General features: G+C 45.7%; 1 protein-coding gene across 1 annotated transcript; it reads right to left on the bottom strand.

Moving 5' to 3' along the window:
- Positions 1-17: 17 nt before the first annotated feature.
- On the bottom strand, positions 18-27,687 carry hjv (hemojuvelin BMP co-receptor). Its single transcript, XM_056287070.1, has 3 exons — positions 27,591-27,687; positions 21,111-21,631; positions 18-678 (listed from the first exon to the last, which is right to left on the bottom strand). Exons 1-3 carry the CDS (start codon positions 27,685-27,687, stop codon positions 40-42), a joined length of 1,257 nt encoding a protein of 418 aa, XP_056143045.1. The 3' UTR covers positions 18-39.
- Between the last annotated feature and the right edge of the window lie 268 nt (positions 27,688-27,955).

The raw sequence follows: 27,955 nt of genomic DNA, 5'->3' as shown, positions 1-27,955 counted from the left end.
GCATGAGCAGAGGGTCCTGTGATAGGAGTGTGTTCTGCGTCATATCATGCTAAGAGCACAGAGAGCAGCCAGGGGTACCAGCAGGGTCGGCAGGGGACTGTGTGGCAGTGCTGAGGCCACGAGCAGCAGGTGAATCCTTTCCCTGTCAGTCATCATTCTCTTGGCATCCTCCAGAGCAGCTACAGATGCCATGCTGGCGTTCAAGTCCCCTGTAGCCAGCAGGTCAAACACACATGCCTGATAATAGATATCTGGGGTTGGGAGAAGGGCAGCACAATGGGTCTGGGCGCGCCCAGTGGGCCTGGACAATGAGGAAGAGGAGGATGAGGATGGATGTGGTGGGGAGAGAAAGTTGAGTTGTTGGGAGGCAGGACACCCCCACACACACAGCTGAAGGTCCTGCTCAGGACCAAAAGCCTCCACGATGGTGCGGGGCGAGCGGACTGAGAAGCCCAGAGAGCGGCCGCTCTGTCGCACCACCAGCACTGTGCCGATATGAGTGGCGTGGATTTCCACGTGACGCCCAGGGTTCTGAGAACGAACCACGAGGCTACGCTGGCCACGTTGCTCTCCGCTCCACACTGAGCCATCGACAAAGGCCGCCGGGACATCGTCCAGCTCTGCCTGGTAGAGCTGCTGCTCGATGCACTGCTGCCAGTTCTTAAAGATGATGGTGATCTGGGCAGAGAGAGGATGTATGCTGTTATATCATACAAACATTAGTTATTATGTGACATGAGGGCATAAATTTCACTTTTTGGATCATCAGCCAATAGATTACTCAATTTTAAAGTTAATAGCCACTCAGAATTTCCACTAACCAAAACTGTTTTCTTGAAATAAACCAGATTATAGGGGTCACTACATCGGCTTCAATATATTCATTAGTGAAAATAAAAGGCATTATAAATCATTACTAAGCAATAACCAGAGAGAGAGAGAGATTTTTTTGATTTTTAAAAAGGTACATTTATCCCGAATATGTTACAGTCCAACAGCTTTACCTAAACACAATGATCACTTTATGATCCAGCTCATATAAAAAAAGAGTTTCAGGGAAAAACAAAAAACTTTGATTAGTCTGAACAAGTATTTGTAAATAACAGAACTTCAAAATAAAATAGCCCAACATAACAAACACAAATTCACCTCAGGGGGTTTGCAACAACACAGCATCTTGTCTTTAGACCCTCGCATCAAATGAGGAACAACTCCCTAACAAACCCCTTTAACAGGGAGGAACATTAGGAAGAACCCCCAGGGAGAGCACCAGAGGAGGATCTCTCTCCCAAGACGCACAACATGCAATGATGTTGTGTTCACACAATGTACATTACAAATAAATAAAATAAGAAGAAAACCAAATCTTCACCAACTCCCACTAAGCACACTACCAACCAAAGTTCTGCTCTGCCTGGTTTTACTCTGTTTGTTTTCTGTTGTCTCGTCACTGTTCCTCCTGGTTCGACTGTTTGTTTTCTGTTGTCTCGTCACTGTTCCTCCTGGTTCGACTCTGTTTGTTTTCTGTTGTCTCTTCACTGCTCTGCCTGGTTCGACTCTGTTTGTTTTCTGTTGTCTCGTCACTGTTCCTCCTGGTTCGACTCTGTTTGTTTTCTGTTGTCTCGTCACTGTTCCTCCTGGTTCGACTCTGTTTGTTTTCTGTTGTCTCTTCACTGTTCCTCCTGGTTCGACTCTGTTTGTTTTCTGTTGTCTCTTCACTGTTCCTCCTGGTTCGACTCTGTTTGTTTTCTGTTGTCTCTTCACTGTTCCTCCTGGTTCGACTCTGTTTGTTTTCTGTTGTCTCGTCACTGTTCCTCCTGGTTCGACTCTGTTTGTTTTCTGTTGTCTCTTCACTGTTCCTCCTGGTTCGACTCTGTTTGTTTTCTGTTGTCTCGTCACTGCTCTGCCTGGTTTTACTCTGTTTGTTTTCTGTTGTCTCTTCACTGTTCCTCCTGGTTCGACTCTGTTTGTTTTCTGTTGTCTCATCACTGCTCTGGCTGGTTTTACTCTGTTTGTTTTCTGTTGTCTCGTCACTGCTCTGGCTGGTTTTACTCTGTTTTCTGTTGTCTCGTCACTGCTCTGGCTGGTTTTACTCTGTTTTCTGTTGTCTCGTCACTGCTCTGGCTGGTTTTACTCTGTTTGTTTTCTGTTGTCTCTTCACTGCTCTGCCTGGTTCGACTCTGTTTGTTTTCTGTTGTCTCTTCACTGTTCCTCCTGGTTCGACTCTGTTTGTTTTCTGTTGTCTCGTCACTGCTCTGCCTTGTTTTACTCTGTTTTCTGTTGTCTCTTCACTGTTCCTCCTGGTTCGACTCTGTTTGTTTTCTGTTGTCTCTTCACTGTTCCTCCTGGTTCGACTCTGTTTGTTTTCTGTTGTCTCGTCACTGCTCTGCCTGGTTTTACTCTGTTTGTTTTCTGTTGTCTCTTCACTGTTCCTCCTGGTTCGACTCTGTTTGTTTTCTGTTGTCTCGTCACTGCTCTGCCTGGTTTGACTCTGTTTTCTGTTGTCTCGTCACTGCTATGGCTGGTTATACTCTGTTTGTTTTCTGTTGTCTCTTCACTGTTCCTCCTGGTTCGACTCTGTTTGTTTTCTGTTGTCTCGTCACTGCTCTGGCTGGTTTTACTCTGTTTTCTGTTGTCTCGTCACTGCTCTGGCTGGTTTTACTCTGTTTTCTGTTGTCTCGTCACTGCTCTGGCTGGTTTTACTCTGTTTGTTTTCTGTTGTCTCTTCACTGCTCTGCCTGGTTCGACTCTGTTTGTTTTCTGTTGTCTCTTCACTGTTCCTCCTGGTTCGACTCTGTTTGTTTTCTGTTGTCTCGTCACTGCTCTGCCTGGTTTTACTCTGTTTTCTGTTGTCTCTTCACTGTTCCGCCTGGTTCGACTCTGTTTGTTTTCTGTTGTCTCGTCACTGCTCTGGCTGGTTTTACTCTGTTTTCTGTTGTCTCGTCACTGCTCTGGCTGGTTTTACTCTGTTTTCTGTTGTCTCGTCACTGCTCTGGCTGGTTTTACTCTGTTTGTTTTCTGTTGTCTCTTCACTGCTCTGCCTGGTTCGACTCTGTTTGTTTTCTGTTGTCTCTTCACTGTTCCTCCTGGTTCGACTCTGTTTGTTTTCTGTTGTCTCGTCACTGCTCTGCCTGGTTTTACTCTGTTTTCTGTTGTCTCTTCACTGTTCCTCCTGGTTCGACTCTGTTTGTTTTCTGTTGTCTCTTCACTGTTCCTCCTGGTTCGACTCTGATTGTTTTCTGTTGTCTCGTCACTGCTCTGCTTGGTTTTACTCTGTTTGTTTTCTGTTGTCTCTTCACTGTTCCTCCTGGTTCGACTCTGTTTGTTTTCTGTTGTCTCGTCACTGCTCTGCCTGGTTTGACTCTGTTTTCTGTTGTCTCGTCACTGCTCTGGCTGGTTTTACTCTGTTTGTTTTCTGTTGTCTCTTCACTGTTCCGCCTGGTTTGACTCTGTTTGTTTTCTGTTGTCTCTTCACTGTTCCGCCTGGTTCGACTCTGTTTGTTTTCTGTTGTCTCGTCACTGCTCTGGCTGGTTTTACTCTGTTTTCTGTTGTCTCGTCACTGCTCTGGCTGGTTTTACTCTGTTTGTTTTCTGTTGTCTCTTCACTGCTCTGCCTGGTTCGACTCTGTTTGTTTTCTGTTGTCTCTTCACTGTTCCGCCTGGTTCGACTCTGTTTGTTTTCTGTTGTCTCTTCACTGCTCTGCCTGGTTTTACTCTCTTTTCTGTTGTCTCTTCACTGTTCCGCCTGGTTCGACTCTGTTTGTTTTCTGTTGTCTCGTCACTGCTCTGGCTTGTTTTACTCTGTTTTCTGTTGTCTCTTCACTGTTCTGCCTGGTTCGACTCTGTTTGTTTTCTGTTGTCTCGTCACTGTTCCTCCTGGTTTTACTCTGTTTGTTTTCTGTTGTCTCTTCACTGTTCCGCCTGGTTCGACTCTGTTTGTTTTCTGTTGTCTCTTCACTGTTCCGCCTGGTTTGAATCTGTTTTCTGTTGTCTCTTCACTGCTCTGCCTGGTTTTACTCTGTTTTCTGTTGTCTCTTCACTGCTCTGCCTGGTTTTACTCTGTTTTCTGTTGTCTCTTCACTGTTCTGCCTGGTTCGACTCTGTTTGTTTTCTGTTGTCTCGTCACTGTTCCTCCTGGTTTTACTCTGTTTGTTTTCTGTTGTCTCTTCACTGTTCCGCCTGGTTCGACTCTGTTTGTTTTCTGTTGTCTCGTCACTGCTCTGGCTGGTTTTACTCTGTTTTCTGTTGTCTCGTCACTGCTCTGGCTGGTTTTACTCTGTTTTCTGTTGTCTCGTCACTGCTCTGCCTGGTTTTACTCTGTTTTCTGTTGTCTCTTCACTGTTCTGCCCGGTTCGACTCTGTTTGTTTTCTGTTGTCTCGTCACTGCTCTGGCTGGTTTTACTCTGTTTGTTTTCTGTTGTCTCTTCACTGCTCTGGCTGGTTTTACTCTGTTTTCTGTTGTCTCATCACTGCTCTGCCTGGTTTGACTCTGTTTGTTTTCTGTTGTCTCTTCGCTGTTCCGCCTGGTTTGACTCTGTTTGTTTTCTGTTGTCTCTTCACTGCTCTGCCTGGTTTTACTCTGTTTGTTTTCTGTTGTCTCTTCACTGCTCTGCCTGGTTCGACTCTGTTTGTTTTCTGTTGTCTCTTCACTGTTCCTCCTGGTTCGACTCTGTTTGTTTTCTGTTGTGTCTTCACTGCTCTTGCTTGTTTTACTCTGTTTTCTGTTGTCTCTTCACTGTTCCTCCTGGTTCGACTCTGTTTGTTTTCTGTTGTCTCGTCACTGTTCCGCCTGGTTTTACTCTGTTTGTTTTCTGTTGTCTCTTCACTGTTCCTCCTGGTTTTACTCTGTTTGTTTTCTGTTGTCTCTTCACTGTTCCTCCTGGTTCGACTCTGTTTGTTTTCTGTTGTCTCGTCACTGCTCCGGCTGGTTTGACTCTGTTTGTTTTCTGTTGTCTCGTCACTGCTCTGGCTGGTTTTACTCTGTTTTCTGTTGTCTCGTCACTGCTCTGGCTGGTTTTACTCTGTTTTCTGTTGTCTCGTCACTGCTCTGGCTGGTTTTACTCTGTTTTCTGTTGTCTCGTCACTGCTCTGCCTGGTTTGACTCTGTTTTCTGTTGTCTCTTCACTGTTCTGCCCGGTTCGACTCTGTTTGTTTTCTGTTGTCTCGTCACTGCTCTGGCTGGTTTTACTCTGTTTGTTTTCTGTTGTCTCTTCACTGCTCTGGCTGGTTTTACTCTGTTTTCTGTTGTCTCGTCACTGCTGTGCCTGGTTTTACTCTGTTTGTTTTCTGTTGTCTCTTCACTGTTCCGCCTGGTTTGACTCTGTTTGTTTTCTGTTGTCTCTTCACTGTTCCGCCTGGTTTGACTCTGTTTGTTTTCTGTTGTCTCTTCACTGTTCCGCCTGGTTTGACTCTGTTTTCTGTTGTCTCTTCACTGTTCTGCCTGGTTTGATTCTGTTTGTTTTCTGTTGTCTCGTCACTGCTCTGCCTGGTTTGACTCTGTTTGTTTTCTGTTGTCTCTTCGCTGTTCCGCCTGGTTTGACTCTGTTTGTTTTCTGTTGTCTCGTCACTGCTCTGCCTGGTTTGACTCTGTTTGTTTTCTGTTGTCTCTTCACTGCTCCGCCTGGTTTGACTCTGTTTTCTGTTGTCTCTTCACTGTTCTGCCTGGTTTGACTCTGTTTTCTTTTGTCTCGTCACTGCTCTGCCTGGTTTGACTCTGTTTGTTTTCTGTTGTCTCTTCGCTGTTCCGCCTGATTTTACTCTGTTTGTTTTCTGTTGTCTCGTCACTGCTCTGCCTGGTTTTACTCTGTTTGTTTTCTGTTGTCTCGTCACTGCTCTGCCTGGTTTTACTCTGTCTGTTTTCTGTTGTCTCGTCACTGCTCTGCCTGGTTTTACTCTGTTTGTTTTCTGTTGTCTCGTCACTGCTCTGCCTGGTTTGACTCTGTTTGTTTTCTGTTGTCTCTTCACTGCTCTGTCTGGTTTGACTCTGTTTGTTTTCTGTTGTCTCTTCACTGTTCCACCTGGTTTGACTCTGTTTTCTGTTGTCTCTTCACTGTTCTGCCTGGTTTGACTCTGTTTGTTTTCTGTTGTCTCGTCACTGCTCTGCCTGGTTTTACTCTGTTTGTTTTCTGTTGTCTCTTCACTGTTCCGCCTGGTTCGACTCTGTTTGTTTTCTGTTGTCTCTTCGCTGTTCCGCCTGGTTTGACTCTGTTTGTTTTCTGTTGTCTCGTCACTGCTCTGCCTGGTTTTACTCTGTTTTCTGTTGTCTCATCACTGCTCTGCCTGGTTTTACTCTGTTTTCTGTTGTCTCGTCACTGCTCTGGCTGGTTTGACTCTGTTTGTTTTCTGTTGTCTCTTCACTGTTCCGCCTGGTTTGAATCTGTTTTCTGTTGTCTCTTCACTGTTCTGCCTGGTTTGACTCTGTTTGTTTTCTGTTGTCTCGTCACTGCTCTGCCTGGTTTTACTCTGTTTGTTTTCTGTTGTCTCGTCACTGCTCTGCCTGGTTTTACTCTGTTTGTTTTCTGTTGTCTCTTCACTGTTCCGCCTGGTTCGACTCTGTTTGTTTTCTGTTGTCTCTTCGCTGTTCCGCCTGGTTTGACTCTGTTTGTTTTCTGTTGTCTCGTCACTGCTCTGCCTGGTTTTACTCTGTTTTCTGTTGTCTCGTCACTGCTCTGCCTGGTTTTACTCTGTTTTCTGTTGTCTCATCACTGCTCTGCCTGGTTTTACTCTGTTTTCTGTTGTCTCGTCACTGCTCTGGCTGGTTTGACTCTGTTTGTTTTCTGTTGTCTCCTCACTGCTCTGCCTGGTTTTACTCTGTTTGTTTTCTGTTGTCTCTTCACTGTTCCGCCTGGTTTGACTCTGTTTGTTTTCTGTTGTCTCTTCACTGTTCCGCCTGGTTTGAATCTGTTTTCTGTTGTCTCTTCACTGTTCTGCCTGGTTTTACTCTGTCTGTTTTCTGTTGTCTCTTCACTGTTCCTCCTGGTTCGACTCTGTTTGTTTTCTGTTGTCTCTTCACTGCTCTGGCTGGTTTTACTCTGTTTTCTGTTGTCTCTTCACTGTTCCTCCTGGTTCGACTCTGTTTGTTTTCTGTTGTCTCGTCACTGTTCCTCCTGGTTTTACTCTGTTTGTTTTCTGTTGTCTCTTCACTGTTCCTCCTGGTTCGACTCTGTTTGTTTTCTGTTGTCTCGTCACTGCTCCGGCTGGTTTGACTCTGTTTGTTTTCTGTTGTCTCTTCACTGTTCCGCCTGGTTCGACTCTGTTTGTTTTCTGTTGTCTCGTCACTGCTCTGGCTGGTTTTACTCTGTTTTCTGTTGTCTCGTCACTGCTCTGGCTGGTTTTACTCTGTTTTCTGTTGTCTCGTCACGGCTCTGGCTGGTTTTACTCTGTTTTCTGTTGTCTCGTCACTGCTCTGCCTGGTTTGACTCTGTTTGTTTTCTGTTGTCTCTTCGCTGTTCCGCCTGGTTTGACTCTGTTTGTTTTCTGTTGTCTCGTCACTGCTCTGCCTGGTTTCACTCTGTTTGTTTTCTGTTGTCTCTTCACTGCTCCGCCTGGTTTGACTCTGCTTTCTGTTGTCTCTTCACTGTTCTGCCTGGTTTGACTCTGTTTTCTTTTGTCTCGTCACTGCTCTGCCTGGTTTGACTCTGTTTGTTTTCTGTTGTCTCTTCGCTGTTCCGCCTGATTTTACTCTGTTTGTTTTCTGTTGTCTCGTCACTGCTCTGCCTGGTTTTACTCTGTTTGTTTTCTGTTGTCTCGTCACTGCTCTGCCTGGTTTTACTCTGTCTGTTTTCTGTTGTCTCATCACTGCTCTGCCTGGTTTTACTCTGTTTGTTTTCTGTTGTCTCGTCACTGCTCTGCCTGGTTTGACTCTGTTTGTTTTCTGTTGTCTCTTCACTGCTCCGTCTGGTTTGACTCTGTTTGTTTTCTGTTGTCTCTTCACTGTTCCGCCTGGTTTGACTCTGTTTTCTGTTGTCTCTTCACTGTTCTGCCTGGTTTGACTCTGTTTGTTTTCTGTTGTCTCGTCACTGCTCTGCCTGGTTTTACTCTGTTTGTTTTCTGTTGTCTCGTCACTGCTCTGCCTGGTTTTACTCTGTTTGTTTTCTGTTGTCTCGTCACTGCTCTGCCTGGTTTTACTCTGTCTGTTTTCTGTTGTCTCGTCACTGCTCTGCCTGGTTTTACTCTGTTTGTTTTCTGTTGTCTCGTCACTGCTCTGCCTGGTTTTACTCTGTCTGTTTTCTTTTGTCTCGTCACTGCTCTGCCTGGTTTTACTCTGTTTGTTTTCTGTTGTCTCGTCACTGCTCTGCCTGGTTTTACTCTGTCTGTTTTCTGTTGTCTCGTCACTGCTCTGCCTGGTTTTACTCTGTTTGTTTTCTGTTGTCTCGTCACTGCTCTGCCTGGTTTTACTCTGTTTGTTTTCTGTTGTCTCTTCACTGTTCCGCCTGGTTCGACTCTGTTTGTTTTCTGTTGTCTCGTCACTGCTCTGCCTGGTTTTACTCTGTTTTCTGTTGTCTCGTCACTGCTCTGCCTGGTTTTACTCTGTTTTCTGTTGTCTCGTCACTGCTCTGGCTGGTTTGACTCTGTTTGTTTTCTGTTGTCTCGTCACTGCTCTGCCTGGTTTTTCTGTGTTTGTTTTCTGTTGTCTCCTCACTGCTCTGCCTGGTTTTACTCTGTTTGTTTTCTGTTGTCTCTTCACTGTTCCGCCTGGTTTGACTCTGTTTGTTTTCTGTTGTCTCTTCACTGTTCCGCCTGGTTTGAATCTGTTTTCTGTTGTCTCTTCACTGTTCTGCCTGGTTTGACTCTGTTTGTTTTCTGTTGTCTCGTCACTGCTCTGCCTGGTTTTACTCTGTTTGTTTTCTGTTGTCTCGTCACTGCTCTGCCTGGTTTTACTCTGTTTGTTTTCTGTTGTCTCTTCACTGTTCCGCCTGGTTCGACTCTGTTTGTTTTCTGTTGTCTCTTCGCTGTTCCGCCTGGTTTGACTCTGTTTGTTTTCTGTTGTCTCGTCACTGCTCTGCCTGGTTTTACTCTGTTTTCTGTTGTCTCGTCACTGCTCTGGCTGGTTTGACTCTGTTTGTTTTCTGTTGTCTCTTCACTGTTCCGCCTGGTTTGACTCTGTTTGTTTTCTGTTGTCTCTTCACTGTTCCGCCTGGTTTGAATCTGTTTTCTGTTGTCTCTTCACTGTTCTGCCTGGTTTTACTCTGTCTGTTTTCTGTTGTCTCTTCACTGTTCCTCCTGGTTCGACTCTGTTTGTTTTCTGTTGTCTCGTCACTGCTCTGGCTGGTTTTACTCTGTTTTCTGTTGTCTCTTCACTGTTCCTCCTGGTTCGACTCTGTTTGTTTTCTGTTGTCTCGTCACTGTTCCTCCTGGTTTTACTCTGTTTGTTTTCTGTTGTCTCGTCACTGTTCCTCCTGGTTTTACTCTGTTTGTTTTCTGTTGTCTCTTCACTGTTCCTCCTGGTTCGACTCTGTTTGTTTTCTGTTGTCTCGTCACTGCTCTGCCTGGTTTTACTCTGTTTTCTGTTGTCTCATCACTGCTCTGCCTGGTTTTACTCTGTTTTCTGTTGTCTCGTCACTGCTCTGGCTGGTTTGACTCTGTTTGTTTTCTGTTGTCTCCTCACTGCTCTGCCTGGTTTTACTCTGTTTGTTTTCTGTTGTCTCTTCACTGTTCCGCCTGGTTTGACTCTGTTTGTTTTCTGTTGTCTCTTCACTGTTCCGCCTGGTTTGAATCTGTTTTCTGTTGTCTCTTCACTGTTCTGCCTGGTTTTACTCTGTCTGTTTTCTGTTGTCTCTTCACTGTTCCTCCTGGTTCGACTCTGTTTGTTTTCTGTTGTCTCGTCACTGCTCTGGCTGGTTTTACTCTGTTTTCTGTTGTCTCTTCACTGTTCCTCCTGGTTCGACTCTGTTTGTTTTCTGTTGTCTCGTCACTGTTCCTCCTGGTTTTACTCTGTTTGTTTTCTGTTGTCTCGTCACTGTTCCTCCTGGTTTTACTCTGTTTGTTTTCTGTTGTCTCTTCACTGTTCCTCCTGGTTCGACTCTGTTTGTTTTCTGTTGTCTCGTCACTGCTCCGGCTGGTTTGACTCTGTTTGTTTTCTGTTGTCTCTTCACTGTTCCGCCTGGTTCGACTCTGTTTGTTTTCTGTTGTCTCGTCACTGCTCTGGCTGGTTTTACTCTGTTTTCTGTTGTCTCGTCACTGCTCTGGCTGGTTTTACTCTGTTTTCTGTTGTCTCGTCACGGCTCTGGCTGGTTTTACTCTGTTTTCTGTTGTCTCGTCACTGCTCTGCCTGGTTTGACTCTGTTTGTTTTCTGTTGTCTCTTCACTGTTCCGCCTGGTTTGACTCTGTTTGTTTTCTGTTGTCTCGTCACTGCTCTGCCTGGTTTCACTCTGTTTGTTTTCTGTTGTCTCTTCACTGCTCCGCCTGGTTTGACTCTGTTTTCTGTTGTCTCTTCACTGTTCTGCCTGGTTTGACTCTGTTTTCTTTTGTCTCGTCACTGCTCTGCCTGGTTTGACTCTGTTTGTTTTCTGTTGTCTCTTCGCTGTTCCGCCTGATTTTACTCTGTTTGTTTTCTGTTGTCTCGTCACTGCTCTGCCTGGTTTTACTCTGTTTGTTTTCTGTTGTCTCGTCACTGCTCTGCCTGGTTTTACTCTGTCTGTTTTCTGTTGTCTCATCACTGCTCTGCCTGGTTTTACTCTGTTTGTTTTCTGTTGTCTCGTCACTGCTCTGCCTGGTTTGACTCTGTTTGTTTTCTGTTGTCTCTTCACTGCTCCGTCTGGTTTGACTCTGTTTGTTTTCTGTTGTCTCTTCACTGTTCCGCCTGGTTTGACTCTGTTTGTTTTCTGTTGTCTCTTCACTGTTCCGCCTGGTTTGACTCTGTTTTCTGTTGTCTCTTCACTGTTCTGCCTGGTTTGACTCTGTTTGTTTTCTGTTGTCTCGTCACTGCTCTGCCTGGTTTTACTCTGTCTGTTTTCTGTTGTCTCGTCACTGCTCTGCCTGGTTTTACTCTGTTTGTTTTCTGTTGTCTCGTCACTGCTCTGCCTGGTTTTACTCTGTTTGTTTTCTGTTGTCTCTTCACTGTTCCGCCTGGTTCGACTCTGTTTGTTTTCTGTTGTCTCGTCACTGCTCTGCCTGGTTTTACTCTGTTTTCTGTTGTCTCGTCACTGCTCTGCCTGGTTTTACTCTGTTTTCTGTTGTCTCGTCACTGCTCTGGCTGGTTTGACTCTGTTTGTTTTCTGTTGTCTCGTCACTGCTCTGCCTGGTTTTTCTGTGTTTGTTTTCTGTTGTCTCCTCACTGCTCTGCCTGGTTTTACTCTGTTTGTTTTCTGTTGTCTCTTCACTGTTCCGCCTGGTTTGACTCTGTTTGTTTTCTGTTGTCTCTTCACTGTTCCGCCTGGTTTGAATCTGTTTTCTGTTGTCTCTTCACTGTTCTGCCTGGTTTGACTCTGTTTGTTTTCTGTTGTCTCGTCACTGCTCTGCCTGGTTTTACTCTGTTTGTTTTCTGTTGTCTCGTCACTGCTCTGCCTGGTTTTACTCTGTTTGTTTTCTGTTGTCTCTTCACTGTTCCGCCTGGTTCGACTCTGTTTGTTTTCTGTTGTCTCTTCGCTGTTCCGCCTGGTTTGACTCTGTTTGTTTTCTGTTGTCTCGTCACTGCTCTGCCTGGTTTTACTCTGTTTTCTGTTGTCTCGTCACTGCTCTGGCTGGTTTGACTCTGTTTGTTTTCTGTTGTCTCTTCACTGTTCCGCCTGGTTTGACTCTGTTTGTTTTCTGTTGTCTCTTCACTGTTCCGCCTGGTTTGAATCTGTTTTCTGTTGTCTCTTCACTGTTCTGCCTGGTTTTACTCTGTCTGTTTTCTGTTGTCTCTTCACTGTTCCTCCTGGTTCGACTCTGTTTGTTTTCTGTTGTCTCGTCACTGCTCTGGCTGGTTTTACTCTGTTTTCTGTTGTCTCTTCACTGTTCCTCCTGGTTCGACTCTGTTTGTTTTCTGTTGTCTCGTCACTGTTCCTCCTGGTTTTACTCTGTTTGTTTTCTGTTGTCTCGTCACTGTTCCTCCTGGTTTTACTCTGTTTGTTTTCTGTTGTCTCTTCACTGTTCCTCCTGGTTCGACTCTGTTTGTTTTCTGTTGTCTCGTCACTGCTCTGCCTGGTTTTACTCTGTTTTCTGTTGTCTCATCACTGCTCTGCCTGGTTTTACTCTGTTTTCTGTTGTCTCGTCACTGCTCTGGCTGGTTTGACTCTGTTTGTTTTCTGTTGTCTCCTCACTGCTCTGCCTGGTTTTACTCTGTTTGTTTTCTGTTGTCTCTTCACTGTTCCGCCTGGTTTGACTCTGTTTGTTTTCTGTTGTCTCTTCACTGTTCCGCCTGGTTTGAATCTGTTTTCTGTTGTCTCTTCACTGTTCTGCCTGGTTTTACTCTGTCTGTTTTCTGTTGTCTCTTCACTGTTCCTCCTGGTTCGACTCTGTTTGTTTTCTGTTGTCTCGTCACTGCTCTGGCTGGTTTTACTCTGTTTTCTGTTGTCTCTTCACTGTTCCTCCTGGTTCGACTCTGTTTGTTTTCTGTTGTCTCGTCACTGTTCCTCCTGGTTTTACTCTGTTTGTTTTCTGTTGTCTCGTCACTGTTCCTCCTGGTTTTACTCTGTTTGTTTTCTGTTGTCTCTTCACTGTTCCTCCTGGTTCGACTCTGTTTGTTTTCTGTTGTCTCGTCACTGCTCCGGCTGGTTTGACTCTGTTTGTTTTCTGTTGTCTCTTCACTGTTCCGCCTGGTTCGACTCTGTTTGTTTTCTGTTGTCTCGTCACTGCTCTGGCTGGTTTTACTCTGTTTTCTGTTGTCTCGTCACTGCTCTGGCTGGTTTTACTCTGTTTTCTGTTGTCTCGTCACGGCTCTGGCTGGTTTTACTCTGTTTTCTGTTGTCTCGTCACTGCTCTGCCTGGTTTGACTCTGTTTGTTTTCTGTTGTCTCTTCACTGTTCCGCCTGGTTTGACTCTGTTTGTTTTCTGTTGTCTCGTCACTGCTCTGCCTGGTTTCACTCTGTTTGTTTTCTGTTGTCTCTTCACTGCTCCGCCTGGTTTGACTCTGTTTTCTGTTGTCTCTTCACTGTTCTGCCTGGTTTGACTCTGTTTTCTTTTGTCTCGTCACTGCTCTGCCTGGTTTGACTCTGTTTGTTTTCTGTTGTCTCTTCGCTGTTCCGCCTGATTTTACTCTGTTTGTTTTCTGTTGTCTCGTCACTGCTCTGCCTGGTTTTACTCTGTTTGTTTTCTGTTGTCTCGTCACTGCTCTGCCTGGTTTTACTCTGTCTGTTTTCTGTTGTCTCATCACTGCTCTGCCTGGTTTTACTCTGTTTGTTTTCTGTTGTCTCGTCACTGCTCTGCCTGGTTTGACTCTGTTTGTTTTCTGTTGTCTCTTCACTGCTCCGTCTGGTTTGACTCTGTTTGTTTTCTGTTGTCTCTTCACTGTTCCGCCTGGTTTGACTCTGTTTGTTTTCTGTTGTCTCTTCACTGTTCCGCCTGGTTTGACTCTGTTTTCTGTTGTCTCTTCACTGTTCTGCCTGGTTTGACTCTGTTTGTTTTCTGTTGTCTCGTCACTGCTCTGCCTGGTTTTACTCTGTTTGTTTTCTGTTGTCTCGTCACTGCTCTGCCTGGTTTTACTCTGTTTGTTTTCTGTTGTCTCGTCACTGCTCTGCCTGGTTTTACTCTGTCTGTTTTCTGTTGTCTCGTCACTGCTCTGCCTGGTTTTACTCTGTTTGTTTTCTGTTGTCTCGTCACTGCTCTGCCTGGTTTTACTCTGTCTGTTTTCTTTTGTCTCGTCACTGCTCTGCCTGGTTTTACTCTGTTTGTTTTCTGTTGTCTCGTCACTGCTCTGCCTGGTTTTACTCTGTCTGTTTTCTGTTGTCTCGTCACTGCTCTGCCTGGTTTTACTCTGTTTGTTTTCTGTTGTCTCGTCACTGCTCTGCCTGGTTTTACTCTGTTTGTTTTCTGTTGTCTCTTCACTGTTCCGCCTGGTTCGACTCTGTTTGTTTTCTGTTGTCTCGTCACTGCTCTGCCTGGTTTTACTCTGTTTTCTGTTGTCTCGTCACTGCTCTGCCTGGTTTTACTCTGTTTTCTGTTGTCTCGTCACTGCTCTGGCTGGTTTGACTCTGTTTGTTTTCTGTTGTCTCGTCACTGCTCTGCCTGGTTTTTCTGTGTTTGTTTTCTGTTGTCTCCTCACTGCTCTGCCTGGTTTTACTCTGTTTGTTTTCTGTTGTCTCTTCACTGTTCCGCCTGGTTTGACTCTGTTTGTTTTCTGTTGTCTCTTCACTGTTCCGCCTGGTTTGAATCTGTTTTCTGTTGTCTCGTCACTGCTCTGCCTGGTTTGACTCTGTTTGTTTTCTGTTGTCTCGTCACTGCTCTGCCTGGTTTTACTCTGTTTGTTTTCTGTTGTCTCGTCACTGCTGTGCCTGGTTCGACTCTGTTTGTTTTCTGTTGTCTCTTCACTGTTCTGCCTGGTTTGACTCTGTTTGTTTTCTGTTGTCTCTTCACTGCTCTGCCTGGTTTGACTCTGTTTTCTTTTGTCTCGTCACTGCTCTGCCTGGTTTGACTCTGTTTGTTTTCTGTTGTCTCTTCGCTGTTCCGCCTGATTTTACTCTGTTTGTTTTCTGTTGTCTCGTCACTGCTCTGCCTGGTTTGTCTCTGTTTTCTGTTGTCTCGTCACTGTTCTGCCTGGTTTGACTCTGTTTGTTTTTTCTGTTGTCTCTTCGCTGTTCCGCCTGATTTTACTCTGTTTGTTTTCTGTTGTCTCGTCACTGCTCCGCCTGGTTTGACTCTGTTTGTTTTCTGTTGTCTCTTCGCTGTTCTGCCTGTTTTTACTCTGTTTGTTTTTTGTTGTCTCGTCACTGCTCTGGCTGGTTTTACTCTGTTTTCTGTTGTCTCTTCACTGCTCTGCCTGGTTTTACTCTGTTTTCTGTTGTCTCGTCACTGCTCTGCCTGGTTTTACTCTGTCTGTTTTCTGTTGTCTCGTCACTGCTCTGCCTGGTTTTACTCTGTTTGTTTTCTGTTGTCTCGTCACTGCTCTGCCTGGTTTTACTTTGTTTGTTTTCTGTTGTCTCGTCACTGCTCCGCCTGGTTTGACTCTGTTTGTTTTCTGTTGTCTCGTCACTGCTCTGCCTGGTTTTACTCTGTTTGTTTTCTGTTGTCTCTTCACTGCTCTGGCTGGTTTTACTCTGTTTGTTTTCTGTTGTCTCTTCGCTGTTCCGCCTGGTTTGACTCTGTTTGTTTTCTGTTGTCTCGTCACTGCTCTGCCTGGTTTGACTCTGTTTGTTTTCTGTTGTCTCTTCGCTGTTCCGCCTGATTTTACTCTTTTTGTTTTCTTTTGTCTCTTCACTGCTCCGCCTGGTTTGACTCTGTTTTCTGTTGTCTCTTCACTGTTCTGCCTGGTTTGACTCTGTTTTCTTTTGTCTCGTCACTGCTCTGCCTGGTTTGACTCTGTTTGTTTTCTGTTGTCTCTTCACTGTTCCGCCTGATTTTACTCTGTTTGTTTTCTGTTGTCTCGTCACTGCTCTGCCTGGTTTGACTCTGTTTGTTTTCTGTTGTCTCTTCGCTGTTCCGCCTGATTTTACTCTTTTTGTTTTCTTTTGTCTCTTCACTGCTCCGCCTGGTTTGACTCTGTTTTCTGTTGTCTCTTCACTGTTCTGCCTGGTTTGACTCTGTTTTCTTTTGTCTCGTCACTGCTCTGCCTGGTTTGACTCTGTTTGTTTTCTGTTGTCTCTTCACTGTTCCGCCTGATTTTACTCTGTTTGTTTTCTGTTGTCTCGTCACTGCTCTGCCTGGTTTGACTCTGTTTGTTTTCTGTTGTCTCTTCACTGTTCCACCTGATTTTACTCTGTTTGTTTTCTGTTGTCTCGTCACTGCTCTGCCTGGTTTTACTCTGTTTGTTTTCTGTTGTCTCGTCACTGCTCTGCCTGGTTTTACTCTGTTTGTTTTCTGTTGTCTCTTCACTGTTCCTCCTGGTTCGACTCTGTTTGTTTTCTGTTGTCTCGTCACTGTTCTGCCTGGTTTTACTCTGTTTTCTGTTGTCTCGTCACTGTTCTGCCTGGTTTTACTCTGTTTTCTGTTGTCTCGTCACTGTTCTGCCTGGTTTTACTCTGTCTGTTTTCTGTTGTCTCGTCACTGCTCTGCCTGGTTTTACTCTGTTTGTTTTCTGTTGTCTCGTCACTGCTCTGCCTGGTTTTACTCTTTTTGTTTTCTGTTGTCTCGTCACTGCTCCGCCTGGTTTGACTCTGTTTGTTTTCTGTTGTCTCTTCGCTGTTCCGCCTGATTTTACTCTGTTTGTTTTCTGTTGTCTCTTCGCTGCTCTGGCTGGTTTTACTCTGTTTGTTTTTTGTTGTCTCGTCACTGCTCTGGCTGGTTTTACTCTGTTTTCTGTTGTCTCGTCACTGCTCTGCCTGGTTTGACTCTTTTTGTTTTCTGTTGTCTCCTTGCTGTTCCGCCTGGTTTGACTCTGTTTGTTTTCTGTTGTCTCGTCACTGCTCTGCCTGGTTTTACTCTGTTTTCTGTTGTCTCGTCACTGCTCTGCCTGGTTTTACTCTGTCTGTTTTCTGTTGTCTCGTCACTGCTCTGCCTGGTTTTACTCTGTTTGTTTTTTGTTGTCTCGTCACTGCTCTGGCTGGTTTTACTCTGTTTTCTGTTGTCTCGTCACTGCTCTGCCTGGTTTGACTCTGTTTGTTTTCTGTTGTCTCTTCACTGTTCTGCCTGGTTTGACTCTTTTTGTTTTCTGTTGTCTCCTTGCTGTTCCGCCTGGTTTGACTCTGTTTTCTGTTTTCTCGTCACTGCTCTGTCTGGTTTGACTCTGTTTGTTTTCTGTTGTCTCTTCACTGTTCCGCCTGGTTTGACTCTGTTTGTTTTCTGTTGTCTCTTCACTGTTCCGCCTGGTTTGACTGTGTTTGTTTTCTGTTGTCTCTTCACTGCTCTGCCTGGTTTTACTCTGTTTGTTTTCTGTTGTCTCGTCACTGCTGTGCCTGGTTTTACTCTGTTTGTTTTCTGTTGTCTCGTCACTGCTCTGCCTGGTTTGACTCTGTTTGTTTTCTGTTGTCTCTTCACTGTTCCGCCTGGTTTGACTGTGTTTGTTTTCTGTTGTCTCTTCACTGCTCTGCCTGGTTTTACTCTGTTTGTTTTCTGTTGTCTCGTCACTGCTGTGCCTGGTTTTACTCTGTTTGTTTTCTGTTGTCTCGTCACTGCTCTGCCTGGTTTGACTCTGTTTGTTTTCTGTTGTCTCGTCACTGCTCTGCCTGGTTTTACTCTGTTTGTTTTCTGTTGTCTCGTCACTGTTCTGCCTGGTTTTACTCTGTTTGTTTTCTGTTGTCTCTTCACTGCTCTGGCTGGTTTGACTCTGTTTGTTTTCTGTTGTCTCTTCACTGCTCTGGCTGGTTCGACTCTGTTTGTTTTCTGTTGTCTCTTCACTGTTCCGCCTGGTTTTACTCTGTTTGTTTTCTGTTGTCTCGTCACTGCTCTGCCTGGTTTGACTCTGTTTGTTTTCTGTTGTCTCTTCACTGCTCCGCCTGGTTTGACTCTGTTTTCTGTTGTCTCTTCACTGTTCTGCCTGGTTTGACTCTGTTTTCTTTTGTCTCGTCACTGCTCTGCCTGGTTTGACTCTGTTTGTTTTCTGTTGTCTCTTCGCTGTTCCGCCTGATTTTACTCTGTTTGTTTTCTGTTGTCTCGTCACTGCTCTGCCTGGTTTTACTCTGTTTGTTTTCTGTTGTCTCGTCACTGCTCTGCCTGGTTTTACTCTGTCTGTTTTCTGTTGTCTTGTCACTGCTCTGCCTGGTTTTACTCTGTCTGTTTTCTGTTGTCTCGTCACTGCTCTGCCTGGTTTTACTCTGTTTGTTTTCTGTTGTCTCGTCACTGCTCCGCCTGGTTTGACTCTGTTTGTTTTCTGTTGTCTCGTCACTGCTCTGCCTGGTTTTACTCTGTTTTCTGTTGTCTCTTCACTGTTCCGCCTGGTTTGACTCTGTTTGTTTTCTGTTGTCTCGTCACTGCTCTGCCTGGTTTTACTCTGTTTGTTATCTGTTGTCTCGTCACTGCTCTGCCTGGTTTTACTCTGTTTGTTTTCTGTTGTCTCATCACTGCTCTGCCTGGTTTTACTCTGTCTGTTTTCTTTTGTCTCGTCACTGCTCTGCCTGGTTTTACTCTGTTTTCTGTTGTCTCGTCACTGCTCTGCCTGGTTTTACTCTGTCTGTTTTCTGTTGTCTCGTCACTGCTCTGCCTGGTTTTACTCTGTTTGTTTTCTGTTGTCTCGTCACTGCTCTGCCTGGTTTTACTCTGTTTGTTTTCTGTTGTCTCGTCACTGCTCTGCCTGGTTTTACTCTGTTTGTTTTCTGTTGTCTCGTCACTGCTCTGGCTGGTTTTACTCTGTTTTCTGTTGTCTCGTCACTGCTCTGCCTGGTTTGACTCTGTTCGTTTTCTGTTGTCTCTTCACTGTTCTGCCTGGTTTGACTCTTTTTGTTTTCTGTTGTCTCCTCGCTGTTCCGCCTGGTTTGACTCTGTTTTCTGTTGTCTCGTCACTGCTCTGCCTGGTTTGACTCTGTTTGTTTTCTGTTGTCTCGTCACTGCTCTGCCTGGTTTGACTCTGTTTGTTTTCTGTTGTCTCTTCACTGCTCTGCCTGGTTTTACTCTGTTTGTTTTCTGTTGTCTCGTCACTGCTCTGCCTGGTTTGACTCTGTTTGTTTTCTGTTGTCTCTTCGCTGTTCCGCCTGGTTTGACTCTGTTTGTTTTCTGTTGTCTCGTCACTGCTCTGCCTGGTTTGACTCTGTTTGTTTTCTGTTGTCTCTTCACTGCTCCGCCTGGTTTGACTCTGTTTTCTGTTGTCTCTTCACTGTTCTGCCTGGTTTGACTCTGTTTTCTTTTGTCTCGTCACTGCTCTGCCTGGTTTGACTCTGTTTGTTTTCTGTTGTCTCTTCGCTGTTCCGCCTGATTTTACTCTGTTTGTTTTCTGTTGTCTCGTCACTGCTCTGCCTGGTTTTACTCTGTTTGTTTTCTGTTGTCTCGTCACTGCTCTGCCTGGTTTTACTCTGTCTGTTTTCTGTTGTCTTGTCACTGCTCTGCCTGGTTTTACTCTGTTTGTTTTCTGTTGTCTCGTCACTGCTCTGCCTGGTTTTACTCTGTCTGTTTTCTGTTGTCTCGTCACTGCTCTGCCTGGTTTTACTCTGTTTGTTTTCTGTTGTCTCGTCACTGCTCCGCCTGGTTTGACTCTGTTTGTTTTCTGTTGTCTCGTCACTGCTCTGCCTGGTTTTACTCTGTTTTCTGTTGTCTCTTCACTGTTCCGCCTGGTTTGACTCTGTTTGTTTTCTGTTGTCTCGTCACTGCTCTGCCTGGTTTGACTCTGTTTGTTTTCTGTTGTCTCTTCACTGCTCCGCCTGGTTTGACTCTGTTTTCTGTTGTCTCTTCACTGTTCTGCCTGGTTTGACTCTGTTTTCTGTTGTCTCGTCACTGCTCTGCCTGGTTTTACTCTGTTTGTTTTCTGTTGTCTCGTCACTGCTCTGCCTGGTTTTACTCTGTTTGTTTTTTGTTGTCTCGTCACTGTTCTGCCTGGTTTTACTCTGTTTTCTGTTGTCTCTTCACTGCTCCGCCTGGTTTGACTCTGTTTTCTGTTGTCTCTTCACTGTTCTGCCTGGTTTGACTCTGTTTTCTGTTGTCTCGTCACTGCTCTGCCTGGTTTTACTCTGTCTGTTTTCTGTTGTCTCGTCACTGCTCTGCCTGGTTTTACTCTGTCTGTTTTCTGTTGTCTCGTCACTGCTCTGGCTGGTTCGACTCTGTTTGTTTTCTGTTGTCTCTTCACTGTTCCGCCTGGTTTTACTCTGTTTGTTTTCTGTTGTCTCGTCACTGCTCTGCCTGGTTTGACTCTGTTTGTTTTCTGTTGTCTCTTCACTGCTCCGCCTGGTTTGACTCTGTTTTCTGTTGTCTCTTCACTGTTCTGCCTGGTTTGACTCTGTTTGTTTTCTTTTGTCTCGTCACTGCTCTGCCTGGTTTTACTCTGTTTTCTGTTGTCTCGTCACTGCTCTGCCTGGTTTTACTCTGTCTGTAGATGTAGCGACGAACCGTGTTAACTGACGATGGTTTTCCCAAGTGCTCCTGAGCCCACGTGGTCATATCCTTTACAGAATGATGTCGGTTTTTAATGCAGTGCCGCCTGAGGGGTCGAAGGTCACGGGCATTCAGTGTTGGTTTTCGGCCTTGCCGCTTACGTGCAGAGATTTCTCCGGATTCTCTGAATCTTGTGATGATATTATGGACTGGAGATGATGAAATCCCTAAATTCCTTGCAGTTGCACGTTGAGAAACGTTGTTCTTAAACTGTTGGACTGTTTGCTCACACAGTTGTTCACAAAGTGGTGAGCCTCGCCCATCCTTGCTTGTGAACAACTGAGCCTTTCGGGGATGCTCCTTTAATACCCAATCATGACACTCCCCTGTTTCCAGTTAACCTGTTCACCTGTGGAATGTTCCAGACAGGTGTTTTTTGAGCATTCCTCAACTTTCCCAGTCTTTTGTTGCCCCTGTCCCAGCTTCTTTGGAACGTGTTGTAGGCATCAAATTCAACATGAGTGAATATTTGCAAAAAACAATAAAGTTTATCAGTTTGAACATTAAATATCTTGTCTTTGTAGTGTATTCAGTTGAATATAGGTCGAAAAGGATTTGCAAATCATTGTATTCTGTTTTCATTCACGTTTTACACAACGTCCCAACTACATTGGAATTGGGGGTTGTAGTACGGCCAGCTCACCTGACCTACATGTATTTGGACTGTGGGAGGAAACCGGAGCCTCCGGAGGAAACCCACACAGACACGGGGAGAACATGCAAACTCCACACAGAGGACGACCCGGGACAACCCCCAAGGTTGGACTACCCCGGGGCTCGAACCCAGAACCTTCTTGCTGTGAGGCGACCGTGCTAACCACTGTGCCCCCGTGCCGCCCCCTACACAATATGATAAAATATATCATAGCAAAAACAAAAACCGAAGCAAATCTTCACATCCTTTTCTACTAATGTGACTGGCCCTAAATCTTACATTACTTCTGACCGCTAAATCTAACTAAGGCCCTGATACCTCCAAACTAACACGTGTTGGCTACACCTCACACTAAATGTCTCTTACTTTAGTAAGTGCAGTGGCATAGGCTCCTCCCCTCATAGGTGTGCTGGTCACCTGGACATACAGGTACTCATTGTCTATCAGGGGCCATGCCCCCTGGACAGTACACGTCTGAAATTCATCGTTGAAAGTTCGAATGTGTGGGTCACCAAACACGCTGCAGTAGAGGTATTCTGGCACTCGTCCCTCTCGTGTGAGGAAGCCCTTCTCATAGAAGCAGGCATTCCCTGAGATAGGGGCTTGGGGAGGTGGGCGGGGCTGGGCGGTGGGCCCTGCTCGTGGACAGCGATACTGGATAAGGAGGTCTTCGATACCCTGGACGGCTGAGTGGTATGCCAGGTCGCCCCGGCAGGCCCTTGCCGTGCGCTTGGTGCATGTAGCGTAGGAACGCAGGGCGCTGCAGTAGCCGGTGTTAACAGCTTCCCTGCTCAGCCCACCCCCTGCTCCCCCACCACTGTTTCCAAGGTCCAGTGTGGCGGCGACGAAATCCGAGTTACACCTCAGGATGTTACAGGAGGCCCAGACTGAGAGGAGAAAGAGGAAACATTGGTTGGTGTCAGCAGCAAACACTTGCCGCAGTTTTAGTGTGCAATGGATGATTTGTTAGCTGATGGATTAGTGTGATTAGAGGTCTCCAAGGTGTTCATCTGTTAGCCACTCCATGCTAAGTTACATAATGTGTATCTCGGCTAATAATGATAATGATAATAATAATAATCATGATAATAATAAAAATAAAATAATAACACATTAAATTTAAGTGACGTTCAAGGTACTCAAGGACACTTGACTCACTGGGGGAAAAAGAGGTTTATTTGCCACTGAAGTCCCTCTCAAGAGATGGCTTTTGAGCTGAGCCTTAAAATTGAAAGTAGAGTCAGTTTTTTGGATGGAGTTCAGGGGACTTTTCCAAAGCATAGGGGCAGCTGGTCGAAAGATCCAGAGGGGAATCTAGTATGACACCCAGGTTATGGACCTGAGAGGAGGGGCAGATTTTTAAGAAGTGACTCGGGGGCATGACCAGGACCTCCATTTTATTGCTGTTGAGTTTGAGTAAGTTGATGGACATCCAGGACTTGATTTCAAAGGCAGTTGATGAATGCAGGAGGTGGGTGCTGAGCAGACGGTTTATAATGGATGTAGATCCTCTGTGAATAGTACACATGGCCATTGAAACTGTAGTTAATGGTCACGCCCATATTTGCATGTGAAACTGGTTGTTGGTTTTGGTCGCTATTCAACTGTATTGTTTATAAGCGTGGGGATACCTGCAGTCAGTTTAAACCGAGGAGGTCACTTGGATGAGTGATGAAACATATCTGTGAATAAACGTTTTATCCAGATGAACTGATTCAGCTTTCTTTGATGCAGAGTTGAGTGTCATTGGTGTAGGAGTGGAAGTTACAGCCATGATGGCAGATGATTTGACCAAGGCAGAGCATGTAGATAATGAACAATAAGGGGCTGAGAACAAAACCTTGGGGCACACCCTGTTTGAGAAGGGCTGAGGTGGATTTAGAGCCTCCAAGGGTGATGTACTGTCTCTGGTCAGCAAGGTAGGAGCAAAATCACTGGAGGGCCGTGCCTGTAATCTCGACTGCTTGTTCTAGACTGTCAGTCAGGATGGAGTGGGAAATGTTGCTGAAGGCGGCTGAAAGGCCGAGTAGGATGAGGTTAATGTGTCCGGAATCTGCAGCCATGAGGAGCTTGTTAGTGACTTTGATGAGAGCTGTTTCTATGGTGTGTTTGGCCTTAAAGCCAGACTGGAGCTCTTCAAAGAGGTAATTGTTGTTACTGTTGTTACTGCTCGATGCATCCTCCACTGCGACGACACAGTCTGTCACGTCATATTAGTGTACATGTCGGCGTTCCGTCTTGTTCTTTTGTGTGTGTTTTTAGTTGTAAGTCTTGATCGTTTTAGTCTATATTGTCTAGCTAAATGTCTAATAAGTTGGATCTATACAAGGTGTTCTGGATCATATATGAATATGAATACCCTATGGATCATTGATCAAAACTCAGGGCTACAAACAGAGGTTAGCCCCTACCGACGATTCACCAAAAGCTGGGAAGATCTTATACAACTAGTCTTCTATCCTCTGTAATGTGAAGCCAGTAGCTATCCTCCCTCCAGTGATCTGACCGAAGAAAAGAGGTAGGCGAGGTGGTGTATGCACCAGACTGAGGAAGGGCCCCTTCAAACCCCATCTTCCCTCCGTCATACTGGCAAACCTACATTCACCAGTATGATGGAGGGAATGTCATAATTCCCTCCGTCATACTGGCTGTCTGATCCAGACACACACACACACACACACACACACACACACGAGGGGATAAAGGAGGTACACAGAGAGAGAGGGGGGGGGGCAGAAAGAGGGAAAAAAGAGAACGGGAAAAAACAGAATACTAACAGACAAAATACAGGAAAAGGAGATTTACTGAGATAGGTAGACGGGTGGGAAAATGAGAGGGAGAAAGAGAGCGAGTGAAAATAAATTACCCCTGCTTCATTTCATTCACACACGCCCCACCCCACCCTAATCACAGAAATGACTCGCTTGCCCGTTGGCTACCGGTTGGACCCTTTAGTTAACTGGTTAACGCCGCCACCCGTGGTGCGGAACACCTGGGTTCGCGTCCCGGCTGCGGTGGTTCCCGGTTGCCCCCTGAATTCGCTACAGTGTTAAAATGTTAACTTTGGTGTCACTCGTTTCCTAACAGACATACTAACATATGCAATGCATTAATATATCAACTGGGTATTTATCTTGACAGAATATAGAATTTAAAAACCAGCGGTCATTTTGACTGCCCTTGGTCGTTTTCGTTAGGAGTGAAATCCTGGTCATTCTAGTGTTAATAACACACGATCTCGTGAAATGGGGAGCGTCTCGAACCGTGAAGCCCGTATTGAACGATTTGGAATTCGATCCAGTATCGTCCCACCCTCCTTGATCCTCAGTATCGCTTCCAGTGGTTTGTGGTCAGATTCTACAATCACTCTCTGGCCGTACATGCACTCGTGGAAACGCTTGCAGCCGAAGAGTACTGCATACAGCTCTTTTTCCATTTGAGTGTAATTTTGTTCTGTGCTGTTCAGTGACTTGGATGCATAAGCAATCGGTTTGCCGTCCTGGAGCATTACAGCACCGAGGCCACATTTTGAGGCATCTACTTGGAGCCTCAGCTCTTTCTGTGGGTCAAAGTATGCAAGTATTGGGTGATGTGTCATCAGTTCTCTCATCTGTTTGAATGCTCTGTCGTGATTTTCATCCCATGTGAACTCACTGTCTTGTTTCAACAGCTGTCGCAGTGGTGCATTTGCCTCAGAGAGCCGTGGTGTGAATCTGGCCAGATAGTTGACTATCCCGAGTACGGTTTCCAGTTCAGCCTTGCTCTGAGGTGGTTGCATCTCTTGAACTGCCTGACACTTTTAGTGGGTCTGGTTTGATGCCTTTATGTGAGAGCTTGTGTCCAAAATAGCTGACCTCTGTCACACATATACCACATTTGGTGGGGTTCACCCTCACCCCCCTCTCTGTTGTGCACTTGAGCATGGCTCTGAGGTTGCCATCGTGTTCTTTTTTGGCTTTTCCAAAGACCAGGATGGCATCAACTATGGCAGCTACGCCATCAAGTCCTTCGTATGCTTCATCCGCGTGTCTCTGGAACTCGTCTTGGGCTGAGGGCAACCTGAGAAAACTGTATCTGCCAAATGCTGTGTTGAATGTTGTCAGTAGCGATGATTCGGTGCCCAGTTTTATGGCCCAGTAACCTGATCTAGTGTCTAGAACGCTGAAAGATTGCGCTCCAGTGAGTTTTGTGGTGACGTCCTCTGGGTAGAGGGTAGTGTGGTCTTTGGATTGCCTTGTTGAGGTCTCTGGGGTCTAGGCATACTCTTAGCTTGCCTGTTTGGGGCTTTTCGACAACTACCACAGTATTTTGCAATTCTGTAGGTTCTGTTACCTTGCAGATAATGTTGTTTTCCTCCATCTTGTCGAGCTCCTCCTTCAGCCGGCTCCGTAGTGCAATGGGGATCCTGTGTGGTGGGTATACGACAGGTGTTGCGTCTGGGTTAACATGGAGATTACACTCTTCTGTGAACTCTTCTATGCCCTGGAGAACATCCGCATACTCCTTTACTATGCTCTGTGACTGTGGGTCATTGTCTGGTGACTGTGAGTCGTTGTCTGGTGGTTTGTCGTTTCCTTCAGTCACCGCCAGTACTAGTTTGATCAAGTTCATGTCTAAACAAGCTCTCAGTCCTCAGATGGGCGAGGCTTTAGTGTCGACGGTGTAGAACTCGAGCATCATTGTTCTGTCCTTGTGTTGACATTTCAACTGACAGGTGCCTCTCACTCTCAGTCTTTCATCGCCATAAGTGGTGAGCTTCTGTGTGCCTGGTTTATGGCCGTGTTATTGAACAGTGTGTCACACATGTTTTCTGGGAGGGCACTGATTTGTGCTCCAGTGTCTATTTTGAATTTCACTTTCTGATCTGATGTGCCAACTTTAATTTCTGCATAAGCCTGTATGTTGCTTTTGTCCATGTTTTCAGTTGTGAGGCCGTCAATGTACAGTTCCTCCTGCTCTTCTGCGTCGTTCTCTCTGATGGTGTGTACACTTGTGAGGGTTTGTCTGTGCTAGGAATTTTGTGTTGCCTGTTTTTGCAAAATGATTGGTTTGTTTTTTTGTTTGCCTTTTATGCACTGTTTCCCCTTAGCTGGGCAGATGTCTTTTGTGCTGTGTGAGCCTCCACGCCTGGTGCATTCCTTATTTGCTGGGTTAAACTCCCTTGGTCTCACAGTTTTGCTGCTATCTGGCCATTTCGTTTCTGGTCTTTTGTTTACTGCATGCACAGTGTCATGGTTGCTGTGGTCTCTGCTGCCGACCGTTTCTTTCAGCTGCATCTGTGCTAACTCGTGTGAGCGGGCTATGTCTATAGCTGTATCCAGTGCCACCTCTGCACCCTGGCTGAGCAGCGTCTCACGCACACGGGGGGAGTTAGTGGCACGCACAATGCGGTCTCTGACCATTTTGTCACTATTTGGGTAACACAGTCTTAACTAACCGTTTTAGCTCGGTTACGAAGTGTTCAGATGTCTCACTGTTTCCTTGCATGTTCTCATGGCAACGGTACCTGGCATAAGTCAGGTTAGACCTGGGAGTGAGGTATTCTGTGTACTTATCGTAGTTTGTCTTTAGCGTCTTAGCTTCATCTTCTGTAAGCGTCCAGCTGTCGTACACATCTCCTCCCTTTCCCCCGAGCCAAGATACCTGCTGATAACATCAGCTCTGTGTGCTGCTGGAGTCGCCTCCGTGCCTCGGCTAAGTTCGGTGAGTCCCAGTCCATCCTGGCTGCTGGAACACCGTACGTGTCCATTTCCTTATCGGTGGGTGGGTGTATGAATCTCTACTCTGACACACTGTTAACATATATTTGATAAATAATCACCCTGGCTTTTCTATCAACTGTGCGAACTTTATTCCTCCAGCTTGTCTCCCCAACTCTCTCGGGACTTCCGGTAACCCAACTCTACGGTGTCCTGTGGCTGGGTTTGGGTTTGCAAATGAGTATGTTACAAATGGGTAGGAAAACTAAGTGCCTACTTCCTCCTACTCCTTTTCCAACATGTAACAAATAATCTGATGCATACGGAGATGTGTTCACTGAGTTTGATGTGTGGATTTGTTGATCACTTCAGATTATTGGCAACCTGTGTGTTATATCCTGCTTGGTCACATGTTCCAAATAAATCAGCATTCAGTCATCACCACACGAGAGCAGGTCAGGCAAAAGTTCACAAGGAAGAATGCTGGAAAACTACACCACAAAACACACTAGACAGCCTGGCAGGGACATGGGGAAACCAGGGGAAAATAAGTGCTGGGGAGCTAATCAGGGAACAGATGTGGCAAACTCGGGGTTGACTGGTGGCAAAAGCAGGGGTAGGAAGTGGAAGGACAAGACAGGTGAGTACTTCAAAGTAAAACAGGAGGGCAACAGCGGCTGCTAGTGAGCAGGTAGAATCATTGTTGGTTTCATTGTTCTCATGTCACCATTACAAAAACAGAAATCTGCGGCCCTTTCATCACTGAGTCTCATCACAAACACCCCTATTCATCTTTTGGTATCTGGGGCATATTTTAAAAGAGAAGGGTGAGAGATGTGGTGGTGTTTTGGAAAACATCAGTTTGTAAGAGACACAGCTATGAGGCAAGGCATTCCTCACTGTCCCTGTGTACAGCGTCTGTGTGCCGTAAATTGTTCTGTAAGATTTTGTGGGGAATCCAACCTGCAGACCACCACCTGGCCCAGTTAGAAAGCAGTAACTAGTCTTCATGATGACGGTGGTCATACAAGGGCAGGACTGGGGCATTAGTGTTAAGTGGAGGCTGATAAAGGCTGTTCTTCATAGTTGTTCTTAAGTGTGTGGTGTGGAAAGTGTGAGTTTTGAGGTGTCCTGTGTGTGTTCAGACCTTCGGGTGAGAACAGGAGTAATAGAAGCAGGGCCACACAAATGTTGTGTTTCCATGGTAACTGTGCGTGCTCTGTGATGGGAGTTGGGGTCCCCATCCCCCCCCCACTCCCCTTTCCCCACCTCCAGAGGCGGAGCCCTGGACTGGCTTGGCACAAGGACTGCAGCTCTGCAAGACAACATGTGTATGTTTATTTTGATGTGAGGTATTTCATTTGAAATGTTTCATAAAACATATGAAAGAAATGACACCTGGTGATGTGGTTATGTACTGAACCCAAAGGGCTCCGTTTCTGCTTTCACAGGAGACCTGCCAAAACATGGCAGGTTCTGCAAGGCCGACGTAACGACCCACAGCGCACAAGT

The sequence above is a fragment of the Lampris incognitus genome, chromosome 9, assembly GCF_029633865.1.
Source record: "Lampris incognitus isolate fLamInc1 chromosome 9, fLamInc1.hap2, whole genome shotgun sequence".
Lineage (NCBI taxonomy): Eukaryota > Metazoa > Chordata > Actinopteri > Lampriformes > Lampridae > Lampris > Lampris incognitus.
The sequence above is the reverse complement of the archived record's forward strand: the minus strand, read 5'-3'. Positions and strand labels throughout refer to the sequence as shown.